This window comes from Acipenser ruthenus, chromosome 45 (genome assembly GCF_902713425.1).
Source record: "Acipenser ruthenus chromosome 45, fAciRut3.2 maternal haplotype, whole genome shotgun sequence".
Taxonomy (NCBI): domain Eukaryota; kingdom Metazoa; phylum Chordata; class Actinopteri; order Acipenseriformes; family Acipenseridae; genus Acipenser; species Acipenser ruthenus.
Genome location: NC_081233.1, coordinates 8,612,389 through 8,639,069, shown reverse-complemented (window position 1 = coordinate 8,639,069; position 26,681 = coordinate 8,612,389). Strand labels below are relative to the sequence as shown.

Genomic DNA, 26,681 nt, shown 5'->3' with positions numbered 1-26,681 from the left:
CTTAGAGTCACGTCAATTTTTAGCTCACAGTTTCTTGTGCGGTCATGAAGCATATATGACTGTATAACCTTTTAATAACAAGTTAAGAAACCTTATACAATATTAATGATATATTTTTTTAACACATTGCAATAAAAAGCAACCAACCAATATGTATATATTTGTTTTAATACAGTTTTGTTTTTATAATTTGAAGAGAGACCTGGCGGTTTCCCACTTGTGTCCCTGCTTTAATGCACGAAGTACACGTCAGTCTGCTCTTGAGAAAACATTTCACTGTGTTTACATGAACTGTGCGCTGTGAAAATCTTATATACCGGGGGACCCTTCAGTGAAATGAATAGCTGGTTCAAATTAGGAGGGAAGAGAAGGGAAAAAAAGGGTCTACATTTCACACTGTACTTGAGAAACGCCACCCATGGGGTTCATAACTCAAAACTATGTGGCGCTCTTTCTATTTCCCCAAAGACGACTTCGTCAGTGGCAAACGCTGCACTTGTGATCTGAACGCGATTGTCAACACAAGTTAGGCAACACTGCCGCCCTGTGGAACAACGACGGCATTACAGTTTACCAGCACTGAATCGGTTCAAGGTCGTGCAAGCCAGCTGATCACAAATGAATGCGAGTTTCCAAACAAAATGTCACAACGACACTAGGATTTGATTTTAATTAAACGAATAAATAAAACAAAACAAAAAAAACAAGCATACACAATCACCACTCTTTTCCAGAAACAGTATATGCATTTATTTACGGTTTGCATTTGCATCCAATGTACAGAAATCAAAAAAACACAAAATAATTTTAAGAAGGAAAAAACGTAATAATAAAATGAAACACAAGGATAATAATAAACAACAATATTATTAACCCTTATCATGCATCAAGCCAGCATGGAACTGTTAGAGTGTTGAGACAGACTGATAAACAGACAGACAGACAGACAAACAAGTCTAGTGTTAATTCCCTGCCAAACCAATAAAAGGTACCCCTATTATTTTTTTCCTTCTTTATTATTATTTTTATATTATTAAATGTACTACTTTGGTGATGACGGTTACATTTTGTGTTTGTATGTTTAAAACACAATGCAGCATCCTCGTGATATCATTTCTAATCCTCCGGCATATAAAGCGCACTGCCAAGAAAAATCTATACATGAACAGACACGCCAATCCAAATCGTATGCCTCTGTATCGGATTCTTTTCGAAATCTCCATTCATTTGAAAGCCTCGCTGCTGGTCCGTATTGAAGAGCGGTATATGCGCATATATATATGCGCATTGCATAAGAAAAAGAAGCATTACTGCAAAGTGTCATCTGAAGAAACACTTTCCTATTCTTTACCGTGGGAACTTATTCATATTACTCTGACTGTGTGAGGTAGGATTTTTAAAAAATATATCAATATATGTATTTACAGCTAAATACCACAAGATGGCACCATTACCCCACCCAAAAATATATATATATCCCTAACCCAGGCACTGCAGTGGCAGCACAGCCACACCTGAATCAAACCATCGACAGGATACTGGTAATGGAGATGGGGTCCTGGATTTATGCTATGGACCAGACAGAGAAGCGCATTTTATTTTAAGAAAGGACCTACATAATCTTTTTTTTTTCCTCTTTTTTTTTGGCTTGTCCTGTACACATGCTTGTGTGGAGAGCTGCAGAATAAAAACAAGCAGGACTAAAGCGAGTGAACAAAAAACACCGTAGACCCCTACAATACCCGCGGGGCTCTCCCCAGGACGTGGCAGAGCAGTGGTGTGTTCCAGTTCAGGGGTTTGTTCCAATCAAACCAGAAATACTTTGGTTAACCCCGAGGGGGCGTTGAATGAACCACTGTGGTAGATACTGAACACCTCTTCTCATAGTAAAGCTAGCGATGAGGAGGAGAGTCACTTCAGATCTAGCTGGGCAACGATAGCTGCAACTCCTGTCACCTTTATCCGCTCGCTTAAAAAAATAACTTTACAATAAAAAACAATTCTGAAAAAAGCAGGACTAGAGTTTCTGAATGTTTGACCAGGTCACCAGAGTCCAGCAGCTGGTAGTTTAAACCCTCAGATTTGAGCAGTCAGACCTTTTCTATTCAGCAAGGATATGAGTGCAGATTTCAGCTACTGAGAGACACTTCACAGATCACAATATACAAACTTTAAAAAAACAGAAGGAGGGATATATTTATACATATATATGATTACATTTTTTTTAAAATCTTTAACATAATAGAAATAGTTAATATGTCTAGAATATATATATGCCATTTTTCACAATTCTCTGTACGTAAAATGAATCATTCTGCCCATTGAAGATTTGTTCCCAGCTAATTTATATGGTACACACAGAGACCCTGAGCGTGTTCACACGCCTGTGTAAAGAAGGGTCGCCTACACAAGAAACCCTGAAATCTGAACCCAGATTCAAATTAAATTACATTTAATTATCCATAACATTTTAAAAACGCAGATCAGAATACTTTAAAAGGAGAAAACTACAAGAAACCAAGTCAAACAGACAAACTTTACACCGTCTCAGAGTTTTTACCTTGATAGTAAAATTAGCGTGGAACAAACATTCTTAAAAACACCTGTGAGAGTGAGACTGTGGACTACAAACCACATTCGAGAGAAGTTTTGGTTTCTATGCTGTAATGGCACATTCTGATGCAGCTTGAATTTCTTAGCCTGCAAGTGGTCCACGGTAGATCAAACTGAACGGGGAGGTCGAGAGAGGGAGAGGGGGCGAGGCGGGATGTTTCGGGGGGAGTTTGTTGTAATTTAGTTACTCAGACGGAGTGCCGGAAGGAGGGAGGGACGGACCAGGCTTGCAAGGTTTCCAACTGAACCCAAGATAAGCTCAAGCACAAGCTGCTCTTCCATTGCGATTCCTGCAAAAACTTCAAAACCAACCACCGTGTCACTTTAAGAGGCTTTTTAAGTTACAGCTCTGCTATAGTTAAATAATTGTCCACGGTGATCAGAGATTTGGCACTTTACTGTAGTGGCACTTTGTTTTACTCATCACAGGCCTTTAGTGTTCAAACGAGCAACACTAAATTTCATACTCCAATGCGGTCTGCAAAGGGTACTAAATCTTCATGCTTTAAAAAAAAATAAAAACTTGTCACCCCTTTCTGTGTGCTAAACGAGTGACCAAAAGGCCCCAGTGCGGTGAGAGTACATTCTGAAAGAGACTAACCCAGTACAGCACCCCCCCTCTGCAGTACAGTACAATGTGCACATAGCACAGGACCATGCAGCCTCTGCCCTCCTTATGAGGACAACTTGACAATACTGAACAAGATCTGCAACTGAAACACAAGCAAGGGGTTCCGTGGAGGGGGGTAGTGATAGTACAGGCAGCATTAGACTGAAGGAGGGAGGGAGGGAGGGTGTAACGGAACGGACATCAAATCAGTCAAGTGTCCCTAAACTCAAGCCCTTCCTAGGTCTCCCCCAAAACGACAGCAGGTTCTTAAAACGTGGATTAGAAATACCGGTGCTGATTGCAGCAGACACAGGGACCCCCCCACCGCCCCCGGCCCTCCCCCCCAGGCCCTGGGGCTCTAGGACACCTCATTGCCGAACACCTCCAGCACCAGGGGGGTGAGCTGCATGCTGTGCTCGGGCTGGAAGGAGATGCTGCGGTACTGCTTGGAATGCTCCTCGTTCAGGCTGCGCAGGTCCGCCAGCTTCTGGATCATCTTGGCGTAGAGGAGGCGGCCGCCGGGGTGACGCACGCGGATGTAAGCCTGCAGGACGTCCGAGATCCGGTCCTGGAAAGCCTCGATCCGAGCCCTCTCCTGCACCCCGGGCCGGTCTGAAACACACACGGGGGGGGGCAGCGTTAACAAGGGGTGCACACGGGGGGGGGGCAGCGTTAACAAGGGAGACACAGCTATGGCCAAAAGTTTTGTATCACCTACTGTACAATTGTAGCGCTTTTATTTAAGTCTACCGGAAGCCATGATAGTAGTACAGTATTTCATGTTAGATTTCAAAATGTCACATTTTTCCAAATGTCAGTTTTTCGTTAAGTATCTGGGAAAACCACATAACGGTGTGCAATTCAATATGTTAACATTATTCAGCAGGTTTCATTCGACGTTAGGAAAGGAATTCATTCTGTAGGGGGGGATGCAAAACGTTCTCACGCACGCACGCACACACACCTGGGTTGTTTTGGTTCTTACAGAACGACTATGCTAGAAGCAATCTCTCCAGAATGTGAAGGAACCAGGTCCTGCATCTCCAGGGGTGGGCCAGGCTGCTCAAGCCCCCACTGGGGGTGTCTCTGCACTGGGTGCTGACTGAGCCCTGCCTCCCTGCTCTAGTCTCTTACCAGGGGACAGCAGGCAGATTGCCATTAGCAGCACATGCTCCTCTTCATGCATACAGAGCTTCTTCAGTCCCACCTGGAACTTGACCAGCGGCTCCAGGAGTTCCACAGTATGACCAGCTGGGGGGGAGGGGAGAGGTGCAGCGGTCAGTACAGATTCACATTACATCAGGGATGGGAAGAAGACTCCTGCTGCATAGCAGTTTGATCCATTCCTGGAGTTTGCTAAGACTCGCCTGAGCTTGTTACCTATACACACCTTGGCTAATCAAGTAGCAAAACCTGGAACGGATGAAAACTGCTATGCAATCAGAGTCTTACTTCCATTCCTGTTGTATCAGAGTTTCAATTAATGGACCCATCGAAGCTACACAGGCATAATTACAAAGGAGGCACTGGAAAAAAACACACTCCACACTCCCCAGCAGCAGTGTGCTACCCGCTGGTTAGACTTCCCTGCCCCCTGGTCTCGGAGCCCCTCACCCTGCTCGACGTCTTTGACCTGGTACTTGAAGTCCTGGCTCCCACAGGTCCAGGACATGTCGTCCAGGTTGAAGGACTGGTTCGAGCGCAGCATGATGATCTCTATGGCACTCGACTTGAGCAGGGCAATCTGGTCGTCAGCTGTCAGCTCTCTGTGGTCACCGAGAAGAAAAGAAAAAAGACAAGGACTTAGCATGCACGTTCCTCCGCTCTCTGGTTCTGAACACAGCAGCAGAGCCTGCAGGAAGGGGAGGCGGACTCACTTGAAGCCGGGAACCATCTTCGCGAAGCCGATGACCTTCTGGATGCTGTAGCTGACCAGGTCTGCAAGGTGCGGCAGCATGGAGGCGCTCTGAGAGTTCAGGCTGGAGTCCGAGCCGCTGCTGGACTGACTCATCAGGAGGCTGCTGAAATTCAACAGCTTCGAGTCCATGGGGTCTGCAGAAGAGAGGCGCACACATACACACACACACCCCGTTACTAAAGCACACTCTCATTCCACCTGGTGACAGGAAGGGCTGTGAAGGGTCCTCACACACTAAAGTACATAAAAATGAAGTAGACTTTCTTTCAGCTAGAGCCTTCATCAGCGCACAAATCAATAAGTACAGTATATGCACATTATTTCACGTCAACATTGCCGAACCTGGAATTCACAAACCCTGGAGCACTGGATCATCCATCATCCTCATCCTGATCCTCATCCTCATCATCCTCCTCCTCCTCATCATCCTCATCATCCTCCTAATCCTCCTCATCATCATCCTCCTCCTCATCATCATCATCATCCTCCTCCTCATCATCATCATCATCATCCTCCTCCTCATCATCCTCCTCCTCATCATCATCATCATCATCCTCCTCCTCATCATCCTCCTCCTCATCATCATCATCATCCTCCTCCTCATCATCATCATCATCCTCCTCCTCATCCTCCTCCTCCTCATCATCCTCCTCCTCATCATCATCATCCTCCTCCTCATCATCATCATCATCATCCTCCTCCTCCTCCTCATCATCATCCTCCTCCTCCTCCTCCTCCTCCTCCTCATCATCATCATCCTCCTCATCATCCTCCTCCTCCTCCTCATCCTCATCCTCCTCCTCCTCATCCTCATCCTCCTCCTCCTCATCCTCATCCTCCTCCTCCTGCTACTGCAGTGGGTTGTTCCTGCTCTGGCTCACCTGAGGGTGGGTTGAAGGAGTCGGAGGAGTCCTCAGAGGACAGGTTCTGGACAGAGTACACTGAAGAGGCGCGGGTCACACTGCGTGTGATGGGGCCCTGGCGCACTGGGGGCTGGAACACAGGGAGAGAGGAGCCGTCAGAGACTGACACACACACACACACACACACACCCACTGCAACAGAGCGAACCTGTGTAAAAGAAGTGTCCCATAGTAAAAGCATAGCAAAGTGTAATAATGCACAGTGAAAGAATGGTAAAGCACAGAGAGGTATGGTAAAGCATACAAATAAAAAAAAATGGTAAACTAGGATAAACTATGGCAAATGCACAGCATAAATCATGGGGAAAAAGCACAATTGCTCTGAAAAGATACTGTGGTGTACTTTTATGAGGGAGGAACTGTGACGTGCGGTGGAGAGGCTCACCCTGAACTGCTGGAAGTCGGAGTACGAGTCGTCGTAGGTCTTGTGGTGCGCCTCCAGCAGCAGGGCGATGACCCTGGACTGCTCCTCAGTCAGCCTGGGCTGCAGGGCCTCTCGCTGGGCCTCTCTCAGGGACTCCTCTTCCTTGCGCTTCAGGATCAGGTCCTTCTTCCGCTGGACCTCCGCGTCCGTCAGGATAACTGAGAGAGAGACAGTGAAGGCACCGGCATTACTTAGAGGAGAGGAGAGGCTGAGAGAGAGAGAGAGAGAGAGAGAGAGAGAGAGAGGCAGAGAGAGAGAGAGACAGAGAGATATACGCTGGGCTTCGTAAATCTTTATTCTGACAGCCCCTAATCTCAGCGGAGTGATGGCTCCTCTAGATGTAAAGCTCCAGACCAGGTATGATAATAAGACTCTTATTGCAGTGCAGTGTCACCCATTCCGGGTTTTACTACGAGCTTGATTAGCCATAGCAAAACCAGGACTGGGTCAAACTGCTACGCAATGGGAGTCTTACTCCCATCCCTTGGGAAGTGTTGCAGGAGACGAGCAGCAAAACAAAAAAAAATCAAGCACGGACGGGGACGACAGAAAAAGGTCCGACATCGATGCGGTTTAGGTAGTCATTTAAACCAGCATGTCTGACTGATGCAGACGGAACCAGACAAAGGTCTAACAGACACAAGAGCAGCACGCAAACGCGTCCCAGGGAGCAGCCTGTTGCTTGCACCGAATCCCAGAAGGCATTGCTCAACCCCAGCACGACCACCACAGCGGTGACTCAACTCCAATCAGCTTTTTATAATTGGACTCAAAAGGGCAATGAGTAACCAGCTGCTGAGCAGCATGTCAAACGACACCCTGGATAACGAGAAGGTGCTCTCCTGCAGTTTCACTCCTCCTCCAGCATCGTTGTCCTGGAGACCAGGGCCAGGCTTTGAGTCACTGTGACCCAGGCTCGTTAGTTTGAACAAACAGGTAAGCAAAGGGCTAGCTTGATTTTATTTTTGGGACCGCTTATTAAAATGTGCCGCTACCGCAATTGGACCAAGACTGATCTATCTACTGATCAACAAAGAAGCTACAAACAAAAAAAACAGAAGAAAAGTCGACCAGTAACCCTATTCAGTGACCAAGACTCCCAATGCAAAGCCGTTTCACCCACAAGCTTGATCAGCCGCAGTATGTATAGGGCACAAGCTCAGATGCGTCTTACTAAAACTCTGAGGAAAACCAGGAGTGGACCGAACTGCTATGCAGCGGGAGACCCATTTCCATCCCTGCTAGTCCTAGCAGGTTGATTTGAAAACCTTGGCTGGGAGGCCTCTGTTTCACTGCTGTCTCCGCGGCGCAGAGCTAATGGTTTAGCTGAAGGTGATGTTCAGACACAGAGTGCATTGCTGCCGATGTCTGCGTTTGTTTTTTGTGGTGTTCATTCATCAATGCCGCCCGGTCCCATTGGCATCACGTCAGGTCCGAGCAACAGGAACCGCTGATCAGTGCGACAGCCAGGCCCCTGTCTCTCTCCTGGCTTGGCACCCTGCCTTCCTCTCCCCAAAAAAGAACTGGCACCCGCAGCTCTGCCCTGTGTAATAGCAACCTCATATCCGCGGGGCACCGCGCCTGCCTGCTCTGCTAATCCGTCCTGCAGTACACCCCCGTTGTAGGCGTGCCAAGCAAAGGTTTACAAAAAAAAAACAACACACATACACATTTAGTCTTGTTAGCACTAGCAATGATACCACTGGTCTGTTTTTTTTGGGGGGGATATGCAGCCGATTTCAAAAGGCCTCGCTACTCCCTGGTGCCCAGTCACTGCTGTAGGTCAAACTCACTCTGAGGGCAAATCGGGCTGTGTGAGGATGCTGCGGTTTGCTGCGTATTCCGAAGACCCCAAACCAGATATAATGTGACTTTCCTATAGTTTAAATACTTTTAAAACAGAAGCTAACTTCCCTGCATTCCGCCACGCCTTTCAATATCAATACAAAAAAAGGCAGCAAAGTGAAAAGACAGGAACATGAAAAAGCACAGCCAAACCCACGCAGGAGGATTAGAAAGCAGTGCGCTGCGCAAGTGACACTGTGAGGAACTCTTTCTTTCCAGGTCTGTAAAGAAGAGACTAACGCTCCGAGTCATCGATTCCACTATTCTGTTTCTTAAATGCATCATACAGATCCCCCCCCCCCCCCCCAACAGCTGGAAACAATGATTTCATCATCCAACACGTCTAGACACAGCAACACACGAGGAACCGAGCTACCAGAGATAAAGAAAACAAGCAGAGAGAGAGAGAGAGAGAGAGAGAGAGAGAGAGAGAGGGGGGGGGGGGGGGGGGGGCTTCAAGGATAGAGGAGAACACTTTATATAGCTGTGGGTTCCTGTATATCATTACGTTTATTTTAGTATTTTTTTACTTGTGTGTGTGTGTGTGTGCGAGTGAGTGTCTGTGTGTGTGTGTGCGAGTGAGTGAGTGAGTGTGTGTGTGTGTGTGTGTGTGATAGTGTCTGTGTGTGTGTGTGTGTGTGTGTGTGAGTGAGTGAGTGAGTGAGTGAGTGAGTGAGTGAGTGAGTGAGTGAGTGAGTGAGTGAGTGAGTGAGTGAGTGAGTGTGTGTGTGTGTGTGTGTGTCTGTGTTTTTCTGGGTCGACACAGTTGTGTTTGCAGGTCAGCTCTAGTTGATAAGACTTCTGACACTGATCTGGCAAAATGGAAAAACAAACAAGTGAAGAATGACCTCCAGCTACAGCATGTGCGTCCGAGACGCAGCACGCGGCTTTCCATTCCCTTGCTAAACTAATTGCCATGCTGTTTGTTGTTTGTTGTTGTTTTTTGCTTTGAGAAATAATTCCTTGTTATTCCAAAATAACCCGGTCCCCGGTCCCGAGGACTCCGGCATCGACGAGGCAAACAAACACATCTCAGTGTGACCCCCTCGGGAAACACACAACTCCAGAGAACAGAACACAAGAGTGCAAAGTTCAAGCAGGCAGCCTCGGAGCGAAGCGCAGCACAGCTCCAGAGAACAGGAGACAAAGCGTGCCTTTTCAAAACGACCTTCACTTGAGCTTTCTGATTAACGAACTGCTCAGGGATCGAACTGCGATGCCTCACTGGCCTGACGCAGAACTGCGAGATCGCACTTAAAACATTTCAATGCACTGTCACACACACACATTATATATAATCTCTCTCCGTGTGCATGCATTTAATTAATAGAAATATAAAATACCAAACAAATTGGCTTACACGATATACTTTCTGCTTTATAAACACCAACCCTAACACCTCTACTTGGCCTGCATGTTTAACAGTAGCAAAAACATTGAGCTGTATTAATAATAATAATAATAATAATAATAATAATAATAATAATAATAATATTATTATTATTATTATTATTATTAATTATTATTATTAACACCCCAGTCGGAGGTCTCTGTGCACGGCTGCAGTGGAGGACCCCTTACCCTGCCCCCTCCTCCCCTCCAGGGTTATCAGTGCGGCAGTGTGTTTATAAAACAGTGCCAGGAACAGCGTGAGCGAGGTGACCACACCGCTAAATACAGGGAAAGATTTTTATACATGTAGTCCAGGAAACATCATTCAATGAGAGTGTCTTAGTTATATATTTAAAAAAAACACACACACAACGACCAAACTGCTGTAACCCTGTTCCCAAGCCTGCTGTTAAAACTGGAGCCAAGCAACCGCAGAATAAACTCTGTGCTCAGATGAAGAGCTGCATCTGGACACAGTAACAGTGAGCAGGCAGGGGGCGCACGCCCTTATAAAAGTGAACTATACGAAAAGCACTGCAAAGTGGAATAAAGCACAGTGAAAGCATGGGTAAGCATTGTAAAAAAAAGAACAGAGAGGTACTGTTAAGTATAGTAAAAAAAAAAAAAAAAAAATCATTTAATAACTGAGTGATTTAAGATCTGGGATGAGGCTCAATCAAGTCATTTGGAACGGACTGGGGGGGGGTCACGGGGGTCAGGGGTCAGGCACTCACACTCCTTCATCATTCCGATCTCCACGCAGCGCTTCAGACGGCACGCCTGGCAGTGCCGGCGGTTGTCCTTGGTGATGGTGCAGCTGCCGCTGAAGGGGCAGGTGAACATGGCCTTCCGCTTCATACTGCGCCTGGAGGGAGGAGACAGGGGTGCAAGGGGGCCGGTGAGACTTACTGGATTTAACAAGCAAAAGACCCAGACAGGGAGCAAGACACTGCAAAATCGAGACCGGGTTCATGCACTCGATGACTTCAGAACTGCTGTGCCCACGACTTCTTATGCCAGCTGAGCCGAAGCCAGCACGTTTCATAACTGTTGCACACAGTCTGCTTATCCACAGGAAGAAAAAAACGACAAAACAGATTTGAACACAAAGTTCAGCCGGTCGGTCAGGAATACAGCAAGCTTCACCTTTCCTCCCTACCCTTGGCATCTGCATCAGGGTTTGACGTTAGCAGTGCAGGATCAGACCCAATTACAGACATGAAGCAAAAAAATATATATATTAAAAAATGGCTGCTTGAACCAGTCCAAATCTGCAGAGAGCGGAATTCCTCGGAAATCGCGGAATTCAGAGTCTTCCACAGATTCACCATATCCTGGAGCTACGTCGTCATCCTAAATGAACATAAACAGACCGCTGAAGTGACCTAAAATATATAAAACGTACCTGTTCGTGTTCTACTTCTGTTAAACAGATGTTTTGGACTCCTTGAAAAAAGAAGTAGGGACTGATTAAAGAGTAGAGGCTTTGAAAGCGCGTCCCGATAAGAAATCTCATGTGATGTTTTTTGGTTCGACAGTTTCAGAAAGATTTAGCTGACAACAGTGCTTGACATAACAAACTGGAAGTACTTCCCTAATTGTCTGATATGATTATGCTCACTTGAGTTGCGTTTTTAGAAGCCCTTATTAACACAAGTACTAAAACACCCAAGAACACGCCCCGCAGAACACACCACAGACACATGTATCTAACCCAGCAGGTTTTTGCATATTTTCCCGCAGATCTGGACGGCCTCTCCTCTGTGCCCTGGGCCTACCTGAAGAAGCCCTTGCAGCCCTCGCAGGTCATGGCATTGAAGTGAAAGCCAGTGGCCTTGTCTCCACACACCCCGCAGATCCGCGGCACATTGCGGTCAAACTCGTCCGCTGGGCTAACCGAGGTACTCACTGCCATTGCTTCCATGGCTGCGGAGAGAGAGAGAGAGAGAGAATTAGGGAGGGACGGACTGAACATAAGAAAGGTTTACAAACGAGAGGAGGCCATTCAGCCCATCTTGTATTATTACTTGTACTGTGATTCTTAAAATGTATTTGCTTACGATTGTAAGTCGCCCTGGATAAGGGCGTCTGCTAATAAATAATAATAATAATAATAATAATAATAATAATAATAATAATCTTGCTCGTTTGGTTGTTAGTAGCTTATTGATCCCAGAATCTCATCAAGCAGCTTCTTGAAGGATCCCAGGGTGTCAGCTTCAACAACATTACTGGGGAGTTGGTTCCAGACCCTCACAATTCTCTGTGTAAAAAAAAAGTGCCTCCTATTTTCTGTTCTGAATGCCCCTTTATCTAATCTCCACTCTTTCCAAGTGCTCTGTCCTGCCCCATGATGTTTTGTTACCAGTAACATTATTTTAAAAAAAAAAAAGGTGGTTTTGCTTTCACAAAGGTGTACATTTCCGGGTGTAAAATACAGTACATTAGCAGGAGACTAAATAAGAAATAATAATGTTACCCTCCTTGATAGAAGATGAAACTGTCACAGCATTAAAAGCAACTGCTGGACACTCTTTCAGCCAACGGCACTTCATCCCTTCTCAAACTTCAGGCTGCTTTCCAAACGCTGCACTACCCCCAGGCTGCTCTGGCCTCTTGCATATCCACCCTGCACGCTGTACCAGCATTCAGCTTCTCAAAGGAAACAGCTACCGATAGTCTTTCCCAGGTGAAAGTTATTTAAAAAAACGAGCCCAGCCCAGCAGACAGCAAGTTTCACAGATTTGGTTAATGGACGGTTAGACCCTGTTGACAGTGGACTGTACTTCACTGTATGAAGTCCCTTTACAGACTCGCTGGCAGAGACCTAAACACCACGGCATTATATTAGAAAGGAAGAGCTCACCCACGCAATGATGAGGGGAGCAGTGAAAATGGTACTTGAAGCCAACAACAAAACAAAACACACACACACACACGCTGAGGGGCTGAGCACTTTGCCGCAGTGCTCTGTGCCATTCTACTGTATGAATGGTTATTGGGGAGAGAGTTCAGAGTTCAAAGCTGTGGGTGGGTGAAAGGATTTTCTTTTTTTGTGTGCGAATAGCCTTGGACTTCGTCTCAATGCCGACTCGTTCTGCTTCTCCATTATCCTTCATGGACACAGCTGCTGCTCCAGGTGTACCAGAACTATTTCCTTTACAAATCACCTGCATTGTAAAATGAATACATGTTTTTTTTTTTTGGTATGCAACAGAGCTGCAGAGTGCTCAGTACCTGCAAATGCCGTCTGTGTCGCCCACTCACTATTACTTAGCAGTGCGACATCAAGAACAATATACCGCACACCCTGCTGTGCTTAATAAGGCTTTAATTCCATCCAGGGGTTCAGGTAACACGATAAACCAAGAGAGATTTCAATGCCACTTAATTAGCTTCAACAACAAACAGCTCTTTTTGTGACCCAATAGTTGCTGTTTTTTTGTTTTTTTCCCTACGTTGCAGCTTTAAAATTCTGACTTAATATTCAAAAGAACTACCCAGTGACCTATGTGATGTTTAAAATGACCAGTTCAAGATGTGTTACCTCTAAAACAGTTATTAAAATCAGCGTGATAAAATCCCCCTTTTTTATATTTCAGGTCTTGCTTACACAGCTGAAGCATGAAGTCTATAACACCCTACCGCTGCAAGTAGGAGCCATGTGGCGAGCAGAGCGATGCAGTGGCGAGCAGGTTTTCACATTGAAGGCGCTCAGCCCAGTCCTTTAACCTCTACGCAATACAAACATCACAAAGGTCAGCGTTCTGATACAGCCGAGCGCAAGGGAAGATAAGCCGTGGAAAGAACACAGTAAAGGAATACCAGAGGACTCCGGATCGTAGCGGGACGCCACGGCTTTAAAAAAAAAGAAATCAGGACACGTTTTTATCGTGCGCATCGGTACACTGCAGCACTAAACAAGGGAGGGAGAGATCTGCCTTCCATTCAAGTCCAATGTGTGTGCACAGCCACAAACACAATCCTGCTGGAACCACTGCAGAAAAACAGCTTGGCAAGGAAGCTTATTGAATCCTCCAGCACTTGGGAACTTTACAGAAAGAACACCCTAGGCTAACTCAATAGCAGTAATATTTTAAACCTCAACTTGCCCAGGACTAAAACCTTGCAATTTCAATTTGGAATGAACTTCAGCTTCAACTACAGTACACTAGATTAGTGTTGAGTGGAGTTCTCTTTCCTATACTACTAGAGCGCTCTGCAGTGTTGAGAGTGGAGTTCTCTTTCCTATACTGCTAGAGCGCTCTGCAGTGTGGAGAGTGGAGTTCTCTTTCCTATACTGCTAGAGCGCTCTGCAGTGTTGAGAGTGGAGTTCTCTTTTCTATACTACTAGAGCGCTCTGCAGTGTTGAGAGTGGAGTTCTCTTTCCTATACTGCTACAGCACTCTGCAGTGTTGAGAGTGGAGTTCTCTTTCCTATACTACTAGAGCGCTCTGCAGTGCTGAGAGTGGAGTTTTCTTTCCTATACTGCTAGAGCGCTCTGCAGTGTTGAGAGTGGAGTTCTCTTTCCTATACTGCTAGAGCGCTCTGCAGTGTTGAGAGTGGAGTTCTCTTTCCTATACTGCTAGAGCGCTCTGCAGTGCTGAGAGTGGAGTTCTCTTTCCTATACTACTAGAGTGCTCTGCAGTGTTGAGAGTGGAGTTCTCTTTCCTATACTGCTAGAGCGCTCTGCAGTGCTGAGAGTGGAGTTCTCTTTCCTATACTACTAGAGCGCTCTGTAGTGTTGAGAGTGGAGTTCTCTTTCCTATACTGCTAGAGCGCTCTGCAGTGTTGAGAGTGGAGTTCTCTTTCCTATACTACTAGAAATACTAGTTTTATACGTATGTTCCCCAAATAAAAAAAATGTAATTAAAAATAAACAAAAATACTGGGTGATTTCAAAACACCATAGAAAAAAATAAAAAGGGACAGAAACAAAAATTGTAATAAAAAAAAAAATCATCATTCATTAAAATAAGCTCCCGATTTACTCTCAAAACCAGCTGAATTACAGCCACTGTCACCAAGCCCTTATTGTTCTGTGAATGTGGTTGTCTGGGATTTTTTTTTGGAAATACTGCAAGAAAACACCAGTGACAAACTAGAAGCGTTGGCTGGGAACCGTACAGAGAGCAAGCAAGCAGTTTCCATTCGCCCTGTACTGGGATCCTTCCTGCTGCCCACGGTGTGCTGTCTGCAGGGCAGGGGGCTGGTACAGCACAGGGCTGCATCCCACTGGAGTTTAAAAAGGTCACTGGTATTAGCTATTGTGAGGGATGTGTGCGTCCGGGAGCACTTCAAGTCACAATGAGAACTCGCTTTTGAAATCGCCTTCCTGGAACCACGTTTACCGTTGATTTTTTAATTGGTTTTGCTGTTGTATATTATAAAATTAAAAAATCAGGGGTATTGCTCACAAAACCACTTGTTTTTCAGTCCCGAGGCACAGAAGAAATGATTAATTCAGCACAACATGTTGCAATACAGTAACCCGACTCTGAAAGAACCAGCTGCTACCTTTAAATATGTAAAAGACCATACGAGCGAGTCACTCTGGAGGTCCACGCAAACACTGTCCCAGCTTTCAGCCTTCAGGTTTTGTCCTGTTTGGAAACGGTAAAATGAATAGAGCATCCCTGTTTTACAGTTGCTTTCACAAAACTGCATCAGTGTGCTCAGCAAGTTAAAACAGCAAAGCAATCCATTTGGCTGTGTTAGCGCCATTCATTAAAATAGAAACACAGTCTTATGGGTTATTTGTTCAGAGATTCCGATTCTGTGTAAAATCACATGTTGAAAAGGGAACTTTTTGTTTCTCCCTTTTTGTACACTGAATAAGATTAGATAAGAATAGAAAGGAAACAATAAGTGGTTTTGATCTGCAATTTCATTTTGAAACCACGATTGTGTTATTATTATTATTATTATTATTATTATTATTATTATTATTATTAATTTCTTAGCAGACACCCTTATCCAGGGCGACTTGCAATTGTTACAAGATATCACATTATTTTTACATACAATTACCCATTTATACAGTTGGGTTTTTACTGGAGCAATCTAGGTAAAGTACCTTGCTCAAGGGTACAGCAGCAGTGTGCCCCACCTGGGATTGAACCCACGATCCTCCGCTCAAGAGTCCAGAGCCCTACCCACTACTCCACACTGGAAACAATGCAACAGCCAAACCCACAGCCAAACTTTTTAAAATGTTCAGAGACCCTAAAAGAAGCGAGTTCTGTTATCAGAGCAATCGGACCTTGTTTCTGTATTTCACAACCAACAGAGACAGACAGCGAGTTTATCAAAGTCTGTCTATCAAGGGCTCCCAAACCACAGGAATTGGGTTGTGTAAGAGAACTGATTAGAAACACTACCGTCCACCGGCTTCTCCTACCTTTATAAAAGGCTCCGGACACCCAGGTATTGCAGGTCAATACTCAGTGCATTGCCCCGCTGTTTGTCCTTTTTTATTTACAGTAATCCTGGCACGAGTGCCCAGCACACACACACACAGTCGCTCGCTCTGTGTTTTTCAGTTTTCCCTTGCAGCAGTAAGCAGATTGCTTATTCGTGTGACATCCTTGCTGTTTGCTCAGCACTGGGACTCTCCGATAGCTGAGCTGGCTCTGGTTAATGTTCAACCACCACAGAGGTGAAAGGGCCGAGGAAGAGAGAGGAGAGTTATTTACGGTTACAGCAAATTACAGCGAAGCAAACCGAAAGCTCTGGAAAATGCACAGGCAGAAGGGTGGATAAAATTAAAAGGCAAAACTCAAAATGATGGTAAATGCATGGAGTTGAAAATGTATGAAAGTGTTGGCTTGGAAGCAAAAATATCGAAAAAAAAAAGTGCCTGGCTAATTAAAGACTGGAAAAAAAAAATCTCTTTTTAAACATGCAGTGATGTCCGCAGAGCAGGTGAAGTACAAGGCTTCCACACAAAAACAATCTGTACTGCACAGCACCTGTCCAACAAATCAGATTCTTCAGAACGCTCAGGGACACTTCATCCCTTTATATTTGCTCAAATTGTTTCTTTTTCCCCCAAACAAAATGTTCAGCCGGTTTTTATTACCAAGCTATTTCTCGTCTGTTCTCGCACAGTCCGTGCAATGCTCGCTATTTGCTTTCAAACACTGGAAAGCAAAAATACCTTGGAAATAAGACAAAAAAACAAACAGGGTTATACGCGTTACATTTTTTTTTTAAAACTGTATAAACAAAAAAATAAAACAAAGAGGCAATCTGTTTTTTTTTTAATTCCCACTGCGCTGCTTCCCAAGGTACAGCGCTCTCCAAATTACATTGATAACCCGTCACTGCTGCAGACTTATCCCTCAAAAAGGAAGAAAATGAGAAATCCTCTTTGGAGTTGCTCAATTATAAAGTGATAAATATACTTTCCACTTTCCTCATAAAAATCACCAGGGATGGATATAAGACTCCTATTACACAGCAGTTTCCCCCACTCCAGGTTTTACTACAAGCTTGATTAGCCACAGTGTATAGGTCACAACTCCTAGTAAAACCAGGAATGAATCAAACTGCTATGCAAAAGGAGCCTTATTTCCATCCCTAAAAAAATCACCAACACAAGGCTTCTGTATCTAACACTGCAAGCAGAACTGCTCAGATCAATAGTAAATGTTCTTCCAGCAATTTGAAACCGATTTCGCTGGCCGCCTTTTAGAGGCATGCTAGGGGCGGTTTGGGGGCTCAGCAGCCTGCAGCTCTGCATTTTCACACGGCGAGCCTGGCAGAGCTCCAAGGAGATTTTTTTTTTACAGTGCTGTAAAAAAGAACTTCACCCCTCGGACTTTGCCCACCTTTATCAGAAATCCGACTGATGGTTGTTTTTTTGACAAGCCTAGCAAATTTCCACTGGTTTCATGCAGGCTGGAAAAAAATAAAAATAAAATGAGCCAATTTTCCATTCAAACTGCATCGACTGCACTGATCAAAATAATTATTTTTCCACAGAGGTTTTCAAACCTCTCTCGTTACCTCTAGCGTAGTACTGCTGCTGCTGCTGCTGCTGCATACGCACTTGCAGGTATCGTGCCAAACTGAGTTTGCTGGGACTACAGGAATATCAGGTTTCACAAGCCGAGATATTTATTTGTGATACAGCACCACAGTCAAGGGATACAGCACGGGAAACCTGCCCCTCCAGCTCTACAGACTGGCCACAGGGCAAAGTCAGGGAAGGAAATAAGACTCCCGTTGCATAACAGTTGCATTCCTGGTCACACTACGAGTTAATAAGAAGACGCACCTGAGCTTGTTGCTCATAGACACACTGTACTAGCGCAACCCTCCTTTAGCTGTGACAGAAAAACATTGCAGACCCTGCATAACGCCATCTATAATATAGAGGCAACCCCTGATACTGATGCCATACAGGCATACAGGCATCGGGTCCTGTGTGAGATGCAAGCAGATGTGCTTAAAGTCAGTGTGCCCAGAGTAAAAGCACAGCAAAGTGTAATGAAGCACAGTGAAAGGCTGGCAAGGCCTGGGTAAGCTCTATAAAAAGAACAGCAACGCCTGGTAAAAGCTTATTAATATACAAAGCAAACCAGGATAACACTATGATAAATGCATAACCATAGGAAAAGCAATGTGGGGGGGGGGGGATGCAAAAATACAGTGGGGAAACTTTTACAAGGGGAGAAAATATCTTCCTGAAAAACATCCACAGCAGCCTGCGCCCCGTCTCCAGGACGCGGACAGGAATGCAGCACAAGCTGCCCTGGATATTAATAGACGCACAGCAAAAGAGATACAGTTACACAGCGGAGTGGACAAGCCCGCTTGCCCTGCCCCGTGATGGCTCAGAGCGGAGATCTGCTACTGAAAAGAGCAAGGAGCCACAAGAGACAGGTCCCATCCCTGGGAATGCTTTTCCCTCCTTGGCTGCTTTGATCTCTTGCAGTGTTGGGATGCACAGCCAAACAAACGCTGCTTGAAAACAAGTTCCAGTTCCTTCATACTGTATAACAGAATTCATAAAAAGGATCGTATCAAAAAGATAAGCCTTCAAAAGGAAACCAAACGCTGCACTCCTTGGAAGTTTCCAATAATTTGTCTTCGTTCTACCAATCGGGTGCAGAGCTCATCGTTTCTCACCATGCTGAAAACCGAACACTTCACGAGCACTGCCGGTCCGTTTCCAAGAATAAAGCCACCTTGAGATCTTTAAATAGTGCATGAAACAGGAAAGGGAAGAGGCATCGTGTATGCATGAGCAACTCAGTGTGACCACATCTCACACACAGAGAGGGCTCAGACACAATCTCAAACACACATCAAGCCATTTACTCCACAAAAAAAAATAAGAATTCAAATACAGCTGAGGTATTAATGTTATAAAGCTGGAATTTCAGATCGTAGGGAGTGGGGGGAGTTACACATGAATTAGTGTTGAAGAACACCCCCACACCCCCACACCCCCACACCTGCACTCAGATTACAGAGAGCATACCCTTCCCTTAAGGTTGCTGTGCCCTCAATTTTAACCTTTAGAACTCCGGAACCTTGCCGATTGTTCGGGTCCATTCCACACAACGACAAATCGCTGTTCCGACGTTCCAAAACGGAAGGGCCAGGAACCGCGGGTTCTCTTACTAATGCGGAGGCTGAGATGAATATTTTAAAACTGAACAGAGCAACTTTTCTCCCCCCCCCCCCCCCCATTCAATTTGGAATGGAGCCAACAAGAAAGAAAGAAAGAAAGAAAGAAAGAATGAATAAATGAAAGGGCGTCGGGTCTCGCAGCGTACAGGCGCACGCCTCAGTGTGGTTTAACTGCTACCAAACAGCGTTATCAGCCACGGAATGCAAGCAAGTTGCATTCATTACATATTTCCAACACTATTTCAACAGCTATCTGTTTCAACAGCAGCGTGGCTAAACCTCCCGCCACACAAAGCAATACTACACAGAACTTCAACAGCTGGAGTGTTCTCCAAATCACAAGAGAGGCAGAGTTCAGAGCTATCATAACCCGTGACGCTGCAAGGAGGTTTCAATCGGGGCCAAGGGGAGACTAGCACTGAACCCATTGCGCTTGTGACCCAATATATTTCCATATACGTACGTACCGTCATGTAAATCCGAAGACACTATAAAATTATAAAGCAGAAGCCGTAATAGCAAAAAGGAGTTCATTCTATAGGGTGATGATGCAAAACTTTTGGCCAGAGCTGTAACATGATATACATATCTTCAGACTGCAGAACTAAAAAGCCCTTGAGAACCTGCTGTCTCAGCAGTATACTTATTCCCCTGTGTTCTCTTAATCCTTTTCATTTGGTTCATTTGGTTTGTGCTGATTGAGGTACTGGTCAGACACAGCGTAGAGCACAGGGCTCTGAACCGCACCAACCTATTCTAAAAGCCTCTTCAAGAGCACCGTTTCCAAAAAACAAACTCCAGGTTTAATAAACGTCTGCAAAATCCATATGAATCCATTTACCATTCGTGACGCTGTCTAATCGGGCACCCTCGCGCACAGTAATGAAGTCTCGGGGCACGCGATTGCTGGATGATGTTCTCTGTGCACGAACCCCACTACACACGGCATACCGTAAAACCAAATACAGCAGAAATATATAAAAAAAAAAGACTGGACTGGACTGGGTGGGCACTGTGCTGTATGGACAAGCTTGCCAGAAGCAAACGAAGTGTTGGTGTCGCTGTAAAGCATATCACAAATGACCAACTTACATTGAGTGAAATAACGCAAAAATGTCCGGACAATCGGACACTCCCAATTTCTGCATCACCACTGGGTAAGACTGCATCCAGATGTAAGTAAAAACTCATGTGGTGTGGCACGTAAAGCACGTGGTTTCAGGCAAGCCGGGGCAGAGGAGACTGCACATGTGGTCTGATCGCGTGATAAACAGCCAGCGATCTGTCCATTAACTCATCCCAGAGATTCCTTGGAAAAAAAACAAAACAAACAAACAACAACACTTTGGAGAAAAAGAGAGAACAAAACAAACTCCGAGGGAGAGCGTGTTCAGAACCTGAACACACAGACACACACTGCACAGAGCAGGACAGGCCTTGAACTCCCTGACTCTGCTGTGACGTTACTGAAGGCAGGATGAAGAAGGCATTGTGACACACTGAGATTCCTAATGGGGGTCTTAGGGCACTGTGTTTTTGAGGGTAACTAAGCGTGCACGGAGAGGCTCGACAAGACCCCATTAAGATCTGTGCTTCGTCTTTTCTTTAATTCTTGGAGGCTTGGGGGTCCGGTGGTCCAGGAGGTCCCCGGTTCAATCCCAGCTCAGCCGCTGACTCACTGTGTGTGACTATTAGCAGTCTGAGACCACCAGCTCAGCAAACCACACACGAGGTTCCTTAATCCCGCAGTTTCGTAGCGCTCCACTCTAATTTATAGTGCTGCTGAGCGACGGAGATGCAATACCTCAGGATCAATAATTCTGTGGAAGTGGCTCTTTGGCAGCGTCCCCAATCATTTAGCATGCTATTCCAGTAAACATGCAGCAAAACGAAACCCAGCGCCCTGGAGCTGCTGAGATCTAGCCTGTGGTTCGAGGTTGAGCAGCTCAATTAGCAACACAAGCTCTCCAGCCTTCACTCATTTGTTTAATTTAAACATGAATTCCCAGACGTGCCTCCATCACAAATAAACACTTCATCTACGTGTGTCCCAGCAAGGGAAACAAGTTAGCAGCTCAGAGTTAAAAGAATTACTCTAGTCCCAGGCTGAATGGACTGCAGTGTCCTTCTAAAATGTTGCTGTATCTGTGTGAGACATAGAGATATATTATAATACCAGACTTATTGATGGTTTTGCAGCTACCTTGGGGATGGTGATAACTAGCGCCGGGAGCAACACAGGTTTTTCATGTTTAAATATCGTTTCCAAATTTCAAAAACATTTTTTTTTTTTTTTCATTTTAAATTAGCCTTGCTGGAAAACATGCGTATAATTCACACTGTTATTAAAAGTAAAAAAATAAACTTAATTCTTAGAAACCAAAACTCGTGCAAGAGCAGGGGATCATGCCTGATCTTTAACACGGGATTTTACTAAACTGGTATCGCAGGTCATACATTTTTCCTATTTATCTATCTTTTTTAAAAATCACTATTTCAGCTGAACACGGTGTTGAAACAGAGATGCAAAATACTCTCAGGTCATAAATCATTTTACACGCAGCATTCCACACAGAGGAATTCTGCAAAGATAAAATAACTTATACACACACACAAAAAAACCTTACTGTAGACTCAAGACTTCAAAAAGCAAAACCAAATTCAAGACATTGTCTTTGACTTCAGAAGACATGGTCACTATTATTATTATTATTATTATTATTATTATTATTATTATTATTATTATTATTATTATTCTCTTCATCTAGCCCAGGAGTGTCAGACTCCAGTCCGAGGACCGCAGGGTCTTCTGGTTTTCATGGCAACTTAAGTCCTCAATTAACATAATTGATCTTTTTATTTGTTCAAGGTCTTTTACAGCTGATTGCAACAATGCATTTGATTCCAGGCACACTACCTATGAAACATTTTGAGGCCTGGAGAGAGGTGTTAAAATGAGTCCAATTAAAATCAAATAATCAGACCTGTTAAGTAACGGAGAGCTCTGGGTGGAACGAAAGCCAGAAGACACGGCGTCCCTCTCCAGGGGCTGAGTCTGACACGCCCGATTCCAGCCCTTCTGATGTGGCTTCCACTTGCCATCTTTACAGTGCAGCAGCCACGGCAGCTCAGAATCCCGTTTTAACAAAGCGCTCCCCCTGCAGTGGGGCAGAGCGCTTGTGCCAAAAATGCGATCGCGCAGTTAGCGACGCAAGCGGGCTTCAGCAGAAGACAGCCAGCGTGTTAGGGGCGAGTTTGGGGAGAGACTGGGAGAGACGATCCTGGGCGTGAGAGGCCTCTTACTCTGCAGTAGCTCTGGATAGCTCACTGTCCAAAATTAGGAAGTTTGTTTCCATATGGAATTTTTTTTTTTAAAACCACATTCCGACAAAAACAAATTGCCTCGTGGCCGCTGAAAAGTTATGTTGTGCTCTGGCAAAAAACATGCTTTCAGTGCATCTCTGTTGGAGAAGTTTGAAGATGTTTTTAGAATCTGTGTGGTGTAGTGGTTAGAGCTGAGGGATTGGGTGGGAGCTTAGCCTAAGGGTTAGGGTTAGGGGGGGAGGGAGGGAGGGACGGAGGCAGTATGGTCGCTGTCTGATCTTTAACACAGTTTTTTACTCCGTACAGTACAGAAAGACACCCAGACTTACAGGATTCACACAGTCTGCATTCCCATAAGTGTAGCAGCACAGACACACAACCCCCACCCCACCCCACCCCACCCCACCCCACCCCACGGTACTGTTTTCACAGTCAAACAAATGTAGTTACTGAACTGTATGAGAAACAGCCAGTCAGCCACTTCGATTCTAATTACGCACATTATAACCTTTAAACAGGATTTTTGCACAGAAGTCCAGCATTGCAAAATACGTTTACAAAAAAAAAAATCCCCTTGAGCCTACAACTCTGTGGTCGATTAAGCTGCTCAATATGGAATAGCGAATATTAGTCAGGGTGAAGATATGACTGCAGAAAACCACTAGACATGCACACAATCCTCACTCAAGCACCAGGACAGGACTGGCTATTCTGTGCGGTACTGAAGAGCCTTCTATCTTCGATGTGCACATTTTCACATCCATCTGATCATTATTATTATTTTATTTATTATTATTATTCACTTCCAAGAGGACCTCGTTTGTTTTACGTCTCATCTGAAGAACGGAGCACAAGGAGGTTCAGTGACTTGCTCAGGGTCACACACACAGGGAGTCAGTGGCTGAGCCGGGATTTGAACCTCCTGGTATCAAAGCCCCTTTTCTTTAACCGCTGGAGCACCAAGCCTCCCTGCACATCGTACTGTACTGTTAACTCTTGGGGGACAGTTTCAGGATTAAAAAGCGAGCAGTTTCTAAAACCACAAACTCACAGTTCAGAGAGACACTGAACGCTGCTGTTTGACCCACTCCTCCCTCCATTCAAACAGTCCCTAAATAAGAAAGAAATGCTTCAAGTTCAGAGAACCGAACCACGGAAGACATGTTTCTGAACACTGCAGGCTTGAAGACTAACAATCGCACGCATTTGACTGTCCAGACGACTTCCATACCTCACAACGGGCCCCTCTTAAGACAAGCTCATGTTCAGAGTGAGAGAGAGAGAGAGAGAGAGAGAGCGAGAGAGAGAGAGAGAGAGAGAGAGAGAGCAAGAGAGAGAGAGAGACAGAGAGAGAGAGAGCGATACATACAGAGACACACGTCTGCAAGAACTGTGTAAACAACCTTCCAGACAGATTTACTAAACCTCTGCTCCAGAGCAAAGCCCATTACACCCCACCTACCCCACCCTAACTACAGAACTTGCTTAGCAACTGTAGGTATGTGCAAGTGTTAAGCCTTTCAATGTTCTCACGTTTCTGAATTTGAAATAGAAATTCAGAAGCATTAGCACACATTATATATATCCTTCATGCATTATGATTGCAGAGAAGGTTGGGTGTTTGCTATTGGCATGCAGAACATCCTGTGTATGGAACAGTACAGAGATCAGCATTATGAAAAAATAGTGCTCTACAATTAAAAAGTGTGACCGTTCAAGCTTATATATATAATGCATATACCCAGTTTCCAATACTCTCAATACCTCAGAGCAGGTACTAACCCAAGCTTCATTGCCATTGAACTGAAGAAGTTCTCTATACAAGTGAAGGGCTTGGTGTGGGCAGCGAGAACGAACGACCAGACGCCCACTGACGCACCCAGACTCTCTCTCCCAAGAGCGCGTGCTCAAGAACGTCCTGAACTAGTTTGATCGCATTAGGAGAAGACCACACCTCGCTATCCCTTCCAATGCTTACCGGTCCTGTGCTTTACCATGCTTTCGCTTTGCTTTATTACTGGGGGGGGGGTGTTAAGAGGAAGGTGAATGCTGGAGGCTTTCCAGGATTGAAGGACGTTTTGGTTCTAGACAGGGAGCTTCAGAGCTATGTCAAAAATGATGAGGATGCGGCGAGCCGGTGCAGATGCTGCTCTGCATTCCAGGTCAGTACATTCTGTTTCTAGAGCGTGCAAAGCCGGAGGGGTGGTTCTGCCTTATCCAATAGCCTCCAGGCTCCGACGAAGCCCCTTTCAAATAACAACGAAACTCCCCTTCAAGTGGCTATAAATAAACAAGGCTCGCATTTATCAGCAGGCCTGATTAACCCATAAAAGACTCCTGTGTGTCAAGGAATCCACTATCTGTAACACATCCCCCATCGCCACGGCTTTAGACTAACAATTAGAGCCTGGATGAGCATGACCATGATGCACTTCATTGGATCTGCTGCATGGAAAACTGCAAAGCGTGCCACGCGCACGTACGGACGACAGCAAAGACGCATCGCAAACAAGAGACTATTACCTGCATGCAAGGACAGATTACCTGGGCATAGGGACAGATTACCTGGGTATAGGGACAGATTACCTGGACAGGTTTGACAGACAGCCGGTCTTCGGATTGTGCCCACAACAGGGGCGGCTGTGAACCTCGTTCCTTATTCGTCAGGCCATTCTCATGCATGTGGTGAAACTGTTCTCTCCAGTCCAGGCAGGGTCTGCTGTGAAACGCAATGCACAGCTTCCCCCAAGTGACAGGGGGGCTTCCAGGACTGGGTAGCACGCGGTCAAGACTGCCTCGCAACAACATAAACAAACTGAACAGCCAACAAGTTCGTGGTACGTCGCCTACACTACGAAGTAATGCACACCAGTAAAACCGATCACTTTGGAATCAATACGAACGAGATAGGACCTAATATTCAGACAGACAGAGAGAGAGAGAGAGAGAGAGAGAGAGATTTAGCTTTCACTTAGGTTTTGTAACAGTACTTACAAATATATATATATATATTGCTGGGCAAAATAAAACTTAGTATCGACTATGTTTGTTTAGTTTAGTTTTTTTTGTGACTGAACCGCGCAGACACTGTTTCCGACTAACTTTGGCACTGGGTCCGGATCATAATGAACGCAGCGTTGTTTAGCTTTGAAGTTGTCAGATAATTTAAACATCAACACACACACGCACACGGCACAGGACACTTTGAAATACAAGTCTTAATGCTGTGTGCATCAGCGCGCAGGTTGTGATTTATTAAATAAAGCAACTGACCTGGATTACAAGCATGACCTTCTCTTGAAGTATATATGGAGTTGATCCTCAAACGCAATCCCTCGTCCTCGTCTTGAGTTCTGCTTCCTGTGTCTTGTATTTATTTTTTTTGGTCGCGATTTTCAAAACGATTCTGTCGGGTGTTAATCGTCTTCTTGTGCAACAGTTTATGAACTAAAACAGTAAATAGTAACAGTAAACAGTAAACAGTAAATACAGTGAATGCACATAGATTTTTTTTGTTTTTTGTTACTTTAAAAGTACGTTTTTAACGTTGGAGGTATGCCAATATATTTCTGCGGATAAACCAATCGCAAATGACACGTTACTGTTGCTGTCACACAGTATATAGAGCCTGTCAAACGCCGACAGCCTGGTAATAATACAGAACCAGAGAAAGCGACAGAAGGGTCGCTACTAGTACTGAACTACCTCAAAAACAACGATTTATTTTTACATATATATATATACATTTTATTTGTAACTTCGATATGTATTTTTTGGTGGAACTGACAAGCCGCAAAAAAAAACAAAACCGTGTGTCAAAATGCCTCTCCAATGCTAAGCTAAGCTAAACTACGCTAGCAAACTGGTCTCCAGTTCAGCTGACCAGCTCGGGTCTGCTTGCAGCCCCGGACTCAATTTCTACTCGACCCTCCGTGTACTGCGTAGTCTCCCGGGTTAACCACACCCTCGTTCAGCCAATCCAGCTTTGAG

General features: G+C 45.0%; 1 protein-coding gene across 2 annotated transcripts; it reads right to left on the bottom strand.

The window, feature by feature from the left end:
- Positions 1-726: 726 nt before the first annotated feature.
- LOC117401064 (vitamin D3 receptor A-like) lies at positions 727-26,681 on the bottom strand. 2 transcript variants are annotated; one of them, XM_059013393.1, is made up of 9 exons: positions 25,965-26,681; positions 11,504-11,651; positions 10,460-10,590; positions 6,450-6,646; positions 6,023-6,134; positions 5,101-5,275; positions 4,838-4,989; positions 4,358-4,474; positions 727-3,835 (listed from the first exon to the last, which is right to left on the bottom strand). In XM_059013393.1, the coding sequence occupies exons 2-9, from the start codon at positions 11,647-11,649 to the stop codon at positions 3,582-3,584; spliced, it is 1,284 nt and encodes a 427-aa protein (XP_058869376.1). In that variant the 5' UTR covers positions 11,650-11,651; positions 25,965-26,681; the 3' UTR covers positions 727-3,581. The 2 variants fall into 2 exon arrangements, with proteins under 2 accessions (XP_058869376.1, XP_058869377.1); XM_059013394.1 differs by lacking the exon at positions 25,965-26,681 and adding an exon at positions 25,278-25,390.

What these genes read in the sequence shown, in the direction of transcription:
- LOC117401064 (XM_059013393.1), bottom strand. Translation starts at nt 11,649, where the DNA reads ATGGAAGCAATGGCAGTGAGTACCTCGGTTAGCCCAGCGGACGAGTTT. An exon ending in GGCTGCAAGGGCTTCTTCAG is followed by an intron (nt 10,591 to 11,503) that starts GTAGGCCCAGGG and finishes TCCTCCCTCCAG; the next exon opens with GCGCAGTATGAAGCGGAAGG. An exon ending in GATCGGAATGATGAAGGAGT is followed by an intron (nt 6,647 to 10,459) that starts GTGAGTGCCTGA and finishes TCTCTCTCTCAG; the next exon opens with TTATCCTGACGGACGCGGAG.